Source organism: Teleopsis dalmanni, chromosome 1, assembly GCF_002237135.1.
Source record: "Teleopsis dalmanni isolate 2A chromosome 1, ASM223713v2, whole genome shotgun sequence".
Classification (NCBI taxonomy): Eukaryota; Metazoa; Arthropoda; class Insecta; order Diptera; family Diopsidae; genus Teleopsis; species Teleopsis dalmanni.
In genome coordinates this window covers 122720547-122733161 of record NC_051846.1, presented here as the reverse complement: position 1 = coordinate 122733161, position 12615 = coordinate 122720547, and the positions used below count along the sequence as shown (strand labels likewise).

The window sequence follows — 12615 nt, the reverse complement described above, 5'->3', positions numbered from 1 at the left end:
TATAACAAATTTCGAAATCATATTCCAATAATTTTAGCCTCAACCGCCCCAGCCTGGTGTCTTGAGTTTTTTGATTTGCCACCCCTCTGAGAGGTTTGTGGTCCGCGAAAATCTTGAAATGCCTTCCCAATAGGTAGGATCTGAAATTTCTCGTTGCCCAGACAATTGCTAGAAATTCCTTCTCGATGGTGGAGTATTTTCTCTCTGTTGCACTCAGTGCTCTGCTCGCAAAATACAATGGAAGATCGTCACCTTTCTTTCCTTGCGAAAGAACGGCTCCTAACGAAAGGCTTGGAAAAATCAGCATATTGTAAAATGGGTGGATTGGTCACAGCTTCCTTTAAATCATCCATCGCCTTTTGACACTCGTTCGACCAAATAAATTTTTCCCCTTTTCTCAGTAACTTGTTTAATGGTAGGGAGATTTTCGCGGCATTGGGTATGAATTTCCTGTAATAATTTACTAAACCCAGGAATGCTTGCAACTGTTTAATTGTTTTCGGAGGACGGATGTTCTTTACACATTCTGTTTTCGATGGATCAGGTAGGACTCCTTCACTCGCACATTTGTGTCCCAAGTAAACCACCTCTCGCCTCATGAAATGACATTTTTCCGTTAGCAACTTCAGGTTGTACTTACGCAAAACGTCGAAAACCTTCCTGAGACGCTTGTCATGTTTCGCTAGATTACTGCCATATATGACAATGTCGTCTAAATAAACGAAACAATCCAACCTGGAAGCCCAGTTAGTATGTTGTTCATTATTCGCTGGAACGTTGCTGGGGCTCCCGTCAATCCGAACGGCATCCTAAGGAACTCATAATGTCCCGTGCTAGTACTGAAAGCCGTCTTATCCCGATCCTGGTTATCGAGAAGTACCTGATAATAACCACTAGCCTGATCGAGAGTAGAAAAATATCTTCTGCGGCCTAATTGGTCCAGAATCTCGTCAATCCTGGGAATTGGAAACACTTGCTTTATGGTTATATCATTTAGTTTTTTGAAATCGACTACCAGTCGCCTTTTTTTCTCCCCAGCAGATCCCTGTTTCTTGGGAACTAGAATAATCGGTGAATTTCAGGGTGACACACTTGGTGCAATGACGTCGTCTTCCAACATTTTCTGTACTTGTTTGGCAATTTCTGCCTTATGAGCCTCTGGTACTCGGTACTGCCTAATATTAATAGGGGGTTTGCCTGGTTCTGTAGGTATTTCATGTCTCAATGCAGTTGTATGAGTCAGTTTATCCCCCTTAAGGATAAATATATCGCTATAATCTCGAAGGCTGCCCACTATGACTGTCTTCTTCGTTGATGTTATCGTCTAATCTCACCGAATTCATCAGCAAGTTAAAACGCTCCGAGTCCTTTGTGCTGCTCAGTAAATTTACGTAGTGGTTTGATTCCACATTTGATTCTTTATATAGCTCATAATTAGGCAACACTTGATTTTGCAACACCACCGCAAATTCATTGGAATTTAATACAGGAATATGCCCTGTGTGATTGATCACTCGAGTGAGTGTGCCACCTACGTATACATCTTGCGAAATTTCTTTTCGGCTCACTACTATATCTCCTGACTCGACAAATACTCTAATAGGAACTATTTTGACTGACCTACCCGGAATTGTGATAGAGCTGGCTATACAAATCCGTCGGTCACCCTCCGCTTGGGTTAGTGGCAATGTTGCCATTGTCTTTCCTTTATCCAAGAAAATCAATTTTTTGTGCACCGTGTCTGCTATGCAACGATTCCAAAGTTCGTCTCTACCCAGTAACCCATCAGCTGGTAAACTTGTACCTTCCGGAACCACGTGCATCCTAAAATTTAGTCCTGGTATGTCCTTGTGATGTATTACCACGGACCCTAATGTATGGGTCTTTCCTCCGAATGCACCAACCAATCGTTTAGTATCACCTTGGTCTAGATTTATTTTTCTCTTTAGGGATTCAGGATTGATCAGACTGGTGTCTGCCCCTGAGTCCAACAAAAGTACTAACTGTTCGTTAATTGCTTGATCGCAAGGGTAAATAATGAAAGCATCAACGTGGCGTTCTTCCGTCGTATCACAACAGAGGTGTGGGGTCGTAATAGTAAATCTGCGGTTTTTCCACAATTGATACCTTTTTAGTAACTTTCTTTACGCGTTTCGTTTCGATCATATTATAAGTTATTTAAGAGGCTTCAATGTCTCTCTTATTTAACCCAACTGGAGAGGCTGACATTAGTAAACTGTTGTTCACGTCATGTACTAAACCCTCTCCGGGAGAGAATAACTCCTCTACTGAAATGCGTGAAATATCGCATTCATTTTGGGTATCAGCTGTTTTATCGCCTACCCTATGCCAACTGTTTATGCTTTGTTCGTCGGCTGTCCAACCCTTTGGCGTGGGTTGGGCCGGCTTTAGTTTCCCTGATTTGTAGACATTGTTCCCCGTCGTATCTCGGGGTTTCGTATTCCTTGTGTTATGAAAGCATTGGAGGATGTGTAGCCGTTTGGAGACATGTTCTCGAATCTACGAGGTTGTGGCTGCCCATATTCACGTCTGTACTGTGAGAATTGATTTGAAACTCTTCTTTCGAATTGATTAGGGCCTCGGTTTTGGCACTGCTTGCAGAACACAGTTTGTAATCTTTTAAAGCAACGCTCTTTCTCATGTCCAAATCTTTTACAAAAACTGCAAATGTGTTACGCCGGACGCGCCTTTATTACAACTTTCGGCCCTATTTCATGCCCGTAGTCAACGCAGTTGATGCAGTACGGCGTATTTTTTCGTTGACGACACTCATCTCTTACGTGTCCTTTCTTCCTACAGAAAGTACAAATCAACTGATCATCTATTGGTTTTCTATTTTCTGTTTCAACTTGGTTGAAATTGACTTCATGGCCCTTCTTGTGTTCTTGTCTCTTCTCCGCCATTTTAATTAGACCATCTAACTCAAGATAATCATAATCAATTAACGATTCCCTGGTTGCGTCATTTCTTAAACCCTTGATGAAGCTTCTGGACGCTAGAATTCTCAAATCTGTTGACAGACCCTTTCTATCCGATTCTCCCCAGCTGGTGTGTATTATCTCCAAACCATCCGATAACACACCTTCCAATCTGTTGCCATAGTTACTGGCAGATTCTGCAACCCCTTGGTTTATATTGGCCATCTTCGTGCGAACTTGTTCCAGTAGGGTGGCTCAAAAAAACTAAAATGCGATTTTTAATGAGCGCACCCCCCTAGGAATATGCCATTGACCAAAAAAATGATATTCCCAAAGTTTTGGAGCAATAGGATTAAAACTGACGTTGCGCCACTCAAGCAAAGTTGGGTTTTCAGTACAGAAAACAGAAAGATTTCAATTCAAGGTCAGTTTTTATCTTTGTTACTTGTTTTAACAGTTATTAATATATACTCATTTGATAGATAATTAAAATATCTTTTTAATAAGATATTGATGAGTAAAATCGATTAAAAATTATGCGCAAAACACAGTAATTAGTTGAGCGACTGTGCTCCGTTTTCTATTTCATACCTTTTAGATGGCATACACAATGCAATCGCAAATGTTTACAAGAAACGAAAGAAACATAAATAAAAAATAAAACTAATACATTTCTACTTAATAATTTATATAGATATTTAAGTAGAATTGAAAATGTAGTCAAAACAAGAATTTTTTCGTGAGCAAAGCGAAATATGACTGAAGTTAATATCCTTTTAGCATACGAAGCAAGAGCTGCAAAAAATTCCATTGATTTTATTTGGAATAAATTCGATGAAGAAATTTGTCTCAAAATGGAAGCTGAATCTTTAGTCACAGTTCAAAAAAATTGGGATAACGCAGACAGAACGATTCAATTTATCACTCCTAGTTTAGTTCCCGCCCTTGACAAATGCAAGGTTTCGGATCGCTACGCTATACATATTTTGTAGTTGTAGGTATGGTTGCCTGTGGTGCCCAGGTGCCATCTAAGATTCTCGATGGATGGCGAAAATCATGTACTTACTAAAAATGTTTATTTTAAGATCAATTTACATGTAATTCGGATGATTTGTACGAGATATACATATACATTTTTATAGTGAGCATATGTGTGAAAATTTTAACCCACACTAGGTAAGGTTATGTTCGGAAGGCACGTGCTGACAGTTGTCAGCACTTCTACTCGGAGACATATATTGCCCATTGGGATGCCCTCAAAAAATTTTACCAGGAGATGGGAGTTGCTAATCTTTGTTATCCTTGTTAAACCATTTGATTTTCCAGATGAAGGTGAGGAGATCGTATAAGTTTGCTTTCGTTATTTCTTTCAAGCCAGTAAAATAAGGATCCCCAAGACATTAAAGTAGCCTTGTTTAAAGTCCTGGACAGAGACACAGGAAGTGGTTGATAGATTTTACCTCCTCTTCATGTTGACAACTCCCGCATAATCCACTTGTTGGAACTCGTCTAAATCCACTTGTTGGAACTGTATTGATTTCCTCTATTATCCTAAACAGTTTACGTATCGGTGTATGTATTGAGAGGTCGGCCTCTCCTGTATGCAGTTCAGAACCTCTTCTGGCCATCTCATCTGCTAGTTCATTCCCTTCAATATTGCTATGTCCAAGTATTCGAAATGTACTATGTCCAACAAAAAGAAACCTTATGATGTTTGATGCTCATCAGTGAATCGCGACATTTTAATACTATCTTGAAATTTAGATTCAATTGCTTTCAGTGCGGCCTATCTACAAAAATCGTGATATTCGAAGGACGAATTGTACTTTGTTGTCTAATGTTGACCTCTTTTTCGATAGCATATATCTCGCCATGAAAGACGCTGCAAGTAGCAGGGATTCGGTAGCACTGTCTTATCTGCATATCTTTCGAGAAGATACCTGCTCTCGTACCGGCTTCCATCTTTGAGCCATCTGCGTAGATAGTAACTGTAAAGTTACCGGTCACAGATCCAAGCTCCCAGCTATCTATCTCTGGTTAGATAAGAAGAAGTTATTTTCCTTAAAGAACCTTATTGATTTCGTGACAGAAGAGATAACAAATTTTTTTGATCGTTTTTGCCTATCTAATAGTTTTATCAGTTTCGATCCTTCGCCATGGATGGAGACGCAAGATTATAGAGATGCACTTGAATTCTGTGCCAGATTTCATATGATAAATGATCGTATAGAAAGAGGAATTAGGCTTATGATGGATTATAATTCGATTTTGACAAAATATAAAGAGGAAAAACAATATGTTCTGCAAGTAGTCGAACATTATTATAAAAATTATCCTTCACATAGTCAGATTTATGTTATAAAACATAATAAACACAATATATTAATTACTGAAAAAAGAGTTTTCTTGAAATTATAATTTTTTATAAATAATTAATTAAATCGTAGCATTTACCTATTACGTAATTGTGCATGCCATCTAAAAGGTATGAAATAGAAAACAGAGCACAGTCGCTCAACTAATAATTGTGTTTTGCGTATAATTTTTAATCGATTTTGCTCATCAATATCTTATTAAAAAGATATTTTAATTATCTGTCAAATGAGTATATATTAATAACTGTTGAAACAAGTAACAAAGATAAAAAATGACCTTGAATTGAAAACTTTCTGTTTTCTGTACTGAAAACCCAACTTTGCTTGAGTGGCGCAACGTGAGTTTTAATCCTATTGCTCCAAAACTTTGAGAATATCATTTTTTTGGTCAATGGCATATTTCTAGGGGGTGTGCTCATTCAAAACTTCATTTTTAATTTTCCCCTTTATAACGTGAGCCACCCTATTGTTCCAGAGTGTTTCTCTTATAAAAACTCCGCTGGATATATTCGCAAAACTCGGTGATTGTGGCAAAGTCTCGTCTCCCTATCTTGGAATACGCTGGCCCACGGAGACGCTGCTTCAAACAGCGGATGATGTTGAGTGTATTATCTGCATTCACTTCAGTTCCCCACTCTTGCTCCACTAGTTTGCATCCTTCTACAAATCTTTCTACCTCTGCCGCTAGCTCCGCTCCTTCTCCTCCTGTGAATATCGGACAGATGTTATTCTCTGAGTTCATTATCGCCGTTACTTTTGCCATATTGGAGTTCGTTAGATTTGTTGTTGCTAGTTCTTGAATCACCCCAGTTTGCGTTACTGGCGGTTGCAATGTATCCACGCCCGTAGTTGCTGGTCTATTAAATGTGTCCAGCCCTCTCCTCGTGTTTTCCAATTGCACCTTCAATGTTTCAATAACGTGATCCTGTTCCACTAATTTACCGCTCTCTGTTAACTGCTCCGAAATTTCCTCCTCCGACTTGCCTAGATTTCTAAGACTCTGAATAAGCCGTTCGTTCTCTTCCTCCGCTGTTCCTAAGAGTTCGGTCAATTCCTCTTGCCTTTTCCTAAACCTTGTACACTGTACTTCCAAACCAATTTTAGCTTCCTGTAACTGTACGTGCTCTTTCCGTTGCTCGTCCGATTAAATATCCTCCACTTCCTCGATTAAATCCAACAGATATGTTATTTCCGCTAGTTGAGACAAACGCCTTGATTTTATGGTGTCCTTATGTATCTGTATAAAATCCCTGTTCTGTTGTAAAGCACCTAATTTCCGCCACGCATGTACCTGAATGGAGGCTATGAATGTTCGAAACTCATGGACCTCTTGCGCTAACTCCTCCGCTCTTGATTGAGCGTCATCCATCTATCCGTATTACTGAATATTAGTAATAGCTATCTGAATTCGAATATAACTATAATAAAAAAAACGCTAAGCTCACTGAAGATCAGTTAAAAAAAAAATGTATGCCAATGGAAACCTGAATATTCAAAAGTAATAATAACTCTTATATCTTCGTGGTAAACTTTTCGAAATATTCCGTTCTCAAAAGTACTCGAAGTATCGAAAAAAAAAATGAAAGGGTGAAAAATTTCTGTGATTTCAGCTGGTGTTAGTGCACTTTTCACTAACACTTTCAAGAGCTGTACGGCAAATTGTTGTTGTGCGAAAAAACGAATTTTAATTCACAATGGAGTTGCCGTTCTTGTAAGGTATTCTTTGATACCAACCATTCAATAATCAAAAAGGTAGAAGGAGAGGAGAGAGGGAAAAAAAAAATTTTTAAACTGAGTTAACTTCATATATTTTAAATAAATATATAATTCTTTTATATTCTATGAAAAACCCGTATCAACCGTATAATTCGAATATTTACAATTAAATATTGCATTATTAATTATATGATTCAAATAAATATACTGTACGCTACTTGGTGCTAACCCAGATCCTTAATCTGTGTTAGCTTGGTAGCCAATTTTTATGTGTAATGTAGTTTGAGCACTTGTAACCCAAACTACTTGTATTTTCTATTTTGATTAGTTTGAGCACTTGAAACCCAAACTAACCGATGCGAGAAAGTAAGAAAGTTATAATTGATTTTTCTTTTCCTTCTGAATTTTATTAACATAATTTCTTATATTTATACAAAATTATTTGATTAACAAGCTATTAAATTATGCATTAATTGACAATAAATATTAATGCATAATTCACAAATAAATAAATTTGCCTACGCTGTGCTGACATAATTATAGGCCAACATATTACACACTTTCTTCAGTGCATTGACCAACAAGAAAAGCTGATAACGCAAAATTGCACTTTTCGTTGGTCAATGACTGGTTGCAGTGTTGGCCCAAATAATATGTAAACACATGTAAACAAATAACAAAAAAAACAAAAATATTAAATAATATTAATTAAATGCAAACACAAACATTCTCCCCGCCGTTGAGTGCCAACTCAACTTGTCCTAGGTTGTGGTCACAGTGAAGTCCAAATTTTGTTGACGTAATTCTGCATTCTGCATATCATTTCCTTGTGTTGAAATTTCGCTTATTGTGTGTTTCTGACATCTGTTATGTTTGGTTTTCCAAGTAATGATTATTATTATTGTTATAGAAATTAACAACGCCAAATAACTTATCGTATGATGATGAATACTGTTTAGTCGCACTCTAGAGGGAAGATATGTCAAGTTTTCCTTAATTAGCTGGTTTTGTAATTCTTTTTAGGTGGCTCGTCTTGATCTGTGCCTTCGTGTGGTGTTTTCGAATTCGCTTTTGTAAAACTTTTTGAAAGTTGTTCATCAGAAGCAGGAGATTGTTCATCGGATGGAAACAGAGGTGCTAATCTTGTCAAAGGACGTCTTAGAGTTCCTGATGCCATTCTAACATCAACCACGCGAACTAGACCGTCATCTCCCTTATATACCTTTGCAATACGTCCAAGCGGCCATTTTAATGTAGGAACATTATCTTCCTTGATGATTACAAGAGTACCTTCTTTTATATTTGGATTGGCTGCTTTCCATTTGTGTCGACATTGTAGTTCAGTGAGGTACTCGGTTTTCCAACGTTCCCAAAAGTCCAATTTGAGGCGAGAAACTAATTTCCACCTTGTCACCAGATTTATATTTCCTGATTGGGCCTTTGCATCTGCCATTGCTGTGAGTGGTTCTCCGATTAAGAAATGACCAGGTGTTAGTGCTGACAAGTCATTCGGATTACTCGACATAGGTGTCAATGGTCGAGAGTTCAGTATTGCTTCGACTTCTAATACCACAGTCTCTAGTTCCTCATATGTTAGTGAAGTCGTCTTAGTACTTCGTATCAATAAGTGTTTTGCTGATTTGACTGCTGCTTCCCACAGTCCACCGAAGTGCGGTGCACGAGGAGGTATAAATTTAAATGTTATTCCTCTTTCATTACATTCGTTAATTATCTTCTCTTGTGCCTTACTTGTTTGAATTGAGTCTGCAAGTTCAAGTAATTGATTACTTGCTCCGACGAAATTTGTGGCATTGTCACAAAACAAATTTTTACAGTGTCCTCTTCGAGCAACAAAACGTTTCAGCGATCCGATGAATGCATCTGTGGTTAAATCGCTGACTACTTCGAGATGAACTGCCTTAGTTGTAAAACAACAGTACACAGCAATGTATGCCTTGTGTGGTTTCTTGCCTCGGATTCGGTAATGTATCCAAAAAGGTCCGCAAAAGTCCACGCCAGTGGTGGGGAATGGTCGCCCAGGTTGTACTCTTGTCGCTGGCAAATTACCCATCAGTTGTTCATAAAATCGTGGTCTTACTTTAGTACAACGTACACAATGTTGTACTACTGACCTTGCCATCAATTTGCCCTTAATTGGCCAGTATCGTTGACGCATGTTAGCTAGGAGAGACTGCGGACCACAGTGCATGTATTTCTTATGGACTTGTTCCATTATTAATTTGACAATGGGGTCGTTATAAGGCAACAACATAGGATGTTTGGCGTCATACGATAATGAGGCTGCATCCAACCGTCCACCAACTCTTATGATGCTTGTATTATCAATAAAAGGTGCCAGTGATGCCAATGCACTGGACTTATTTATTCTTCCATCAGATTTCATAATTTTGATTTCATTTTTAAATTCTGCATATTGAATGCCTTTGATGATGACCTGATGTGCTGCATCTAGATCATCTGGAGTCAAAAAATTGCTTGAATGATCATTTTGTTTTCTTCTGATTCTTTTTACGAATCTTAAAATGTACGATAATATCCGTTGAAGTCTTCCAAATGAGTTGTTGTGTCTTATTGAATATATGAACTCTCCAGGATTTGCTGTGCCTTCAACAACAGACAATGTAGATACTGGAGTTTCCTTCTTCCTTTCAGGATCAATGAGGGTTTCGGATTTTAACGCTGATGATGGTTTTGAAGGCCACAGTTCTTCCCGACCATGCAGGAACATAGGTCCATAAAACCACATACTTGATGACTGTAGTTTATGGGGTGCAAGGCCTCTTGATAAAATGTCAGCTGGATTGTGTTCCGAACTGACGTGGCGCCACTGACTTGTGGCTGTTAATTGATGAATGTTGCTTACTCGGTTTGCAACGAAAGTGTGAAACTTTGATGATGGAGAGTTGATCCATGATATCACTATTTGTGAATCACACCAAAAGAACGTCTGGTAATTTCTTATTTGTAGATCGTTCTTTATTCTTTTTGCTAGTTCTGCGCCAACTACAGCTGCACAAAGTTCGAGACGAGGTAATGTCAACCTTTTCAAAGGTGCAACTCGAGATTTGGCGCACAATAGTCGTACAATAATTTGACCATTCTGAAGTGTTGATCGCATATACGCTGCAGCACCATATGCCTTTTCTGATGCATCTGTAAAGATGTGTAATTGAATGTTGGCAGGAACTTCACCCTTGAAAATATGACGAGATATCTGCAGACAATTTACTTTCGTCAAATTGTTCCGGAACTCTAACCACTGTTTATGTAATTCAGTCGGCAGTTTTTCATCCCAATCCATCTTTAAATTCCATAATTCTTGAATAAAGATCTTTGCCATCACCACAACTGGTGACAAAAGTCCTAGTGGATCAAATAGCCTTGCTAAATCTGAGGTTGCACTGCGCTTCGTCGTGCTGCAAACAGGTTCCAATTTAACCTTGACGCATAAACTATCAGATTTTGGACACCAGGATAACCCAAGAGTTTTTGTTGTATCGTTATTTTCTAAATCTAAATTGACTTCTAAGTCATCGTGTGGAATTCCTTGTAGTAGACTTGGATGATTTGCGCACCATTTTCGCAATTTAAAACCGCTTGCTGTCAGTATTTTGTTTAATTGACTCTGAGTTTCCAACAATGTTCTCAGACTATCTGCCCCGTGTAAACAGTCATCTACATAGAAGTTTTGTTTGAGAGCAGATGCACCTAATGGATAATTTTGCATATTGTCATCACCTAAAGCTTGCAAACATTTGGTTGCTAGATACGGTGCTGATCTAGTACCATATGTTACTGTGTTGAGTTCAAAGTATTTTATAGGTTGACTTGGTTCATTTCTCCAAACGATAAGCTGACATTGTCTGTCTTCTGGATGTACAAGTATTTGTCGGTACATCTTTTCAATGTCTGTTGTAAACACATAACGAGGAAGACGGAATCGTAATAAAATAGACAGTAATTCACTTTGAACAGTTGGTCCGATGTGTAGTAAATCATTGAGAGATTGTCCTGAAGTTGTCTTGGATGATGCATCAAATACCACACGTAACTTGGTGGTGGTACTATCAGGTTTAAGCACACAATGGTGTGGTATAAAGTAATGTGGTGACATAATCCTTTCAATATCTATTTCGGTCATATGTCCCAATTTTTCATATTCATCTAAAAACTCTACGTATTGTCGTTTGAGGTGACTATCCTTTGAAAGTCTACGCTCTAGTGCTAGAAATCTATTTGTAGCAATGTCTTTCGAATCTCCCAAAGCGAATCTGTCATTTATAAAAGGAAGACGAACGATGAATCGTCCCGTAACATTCTGATATGTAGTTTGAGTGAATTGAGCTTCACATTGTTGTTCTGCTATTGACAAGACCTTTGAGTGAGTATCAACTTCTTCAACCTTCCAGAGTTGTTCTATTACATTTTCTAAACTATCTTCTGATGCTATTCCACATGTTGCAATCATTGTGTTAGCATTTTGGATTTTTCCAGATACGATCCATCCGAGCACAGTGTTCTGTAGAATTGGTAGTTCCCTTGAAAGTTGTATTTGACCAGGACTTAGGAGTTGATGATAAAATTCTGCTCCAAGCAACATATCAATTTTGTCAGACTTATAGAATGTAGGATCTGCTAATTGGATGTTATTGGGCAGATTCCAATTTGAAATTTGTAAGTGTTGCGATGGTTGATTGGATACAATTTTTGGCAACACAAATGCTTCAAGTATTGTTTTGTAATCGGTCACTTTTGATTGCACAGAAAGTGTTGTACGACTTTTTGAACTCAATTTACCTATCCCTATGCCTTCGATGCAAATCGAACTGGAGCTTACTTGCAGCCCCAATCTGGATGCCAGTCGTTCAGTCACAATATTTATTTGTGAACCTGAATCCAATACTGCTCTGCACTCGACTGTTCTTCCATTAGAGTTGGAGGCTAAAAGTTTTGCTGTTCCCAAAAGAACGCAACTGGTATGACCATGATTGATGGACGACATTAGAGTTGTTTGTGCAAGTGGCCTTGAAGTGTTTTCAACTGACATATGATTTGATGGTTGAACTGGGTGTCTATTTATATGCAACAGTGTATTATGTCTTCTTTGGCATATGGTACAACCCCTGCTGGAGCATTGTAATGCCATATGACCAGGTTTCATGCAGTTTGTGCACAATTTATGACGTTTTAGTAAATCGTACTTCTGTTGTATGGATTAACGTTTGAAAGTTTCGCATGAAAATAATTGATGACTACTATTGCAAGTAATACATTTTGATCCTGAGTCTGTAGCTGCAAGTGCTACTGCTGGATGTCGTGGTTTGTGACTTTGTTTGTGGTTTCCATTCGTCATTGATTCGAATGCCTGAAATCTTCCTTCTAGGAACCGCAATAATTCTTTTAATGAAATTATTCTTCGGCTGTCTTCTAACGATTGCTCGAATGCTGTATGTGAAGCTTTGTCTAGCTTTCTAATAATCACGTGAACCATTATGGCGTCCCAAGATTTAACATCAATACCTTGAGCTGCTAATCCATAATAACATTCTTTTGTAACATCATGT

The 12615-nt window shown here is 38.2% G+C and overlaps 1 protein-coding gene across 1 annotated transcript; it reads right to left on the bottom strand.

Moving 5' to 3' along the window:
- Window positions 1-8027: 8027 nt before the first annotated feature.
- LOC119665864 lies at window positions 8028-12098 on the bottom strand. The gene has a single exon (XM_038075118.1). It carries the CDS (start codon window positions 12096-12098, stop codon window positions 8028-8030), a length of 4071 nt encoding a protein of 1356 aa, XP_037931046.1.
- Window positions 12099-12615: the final 517 nt, after the last annotated feature.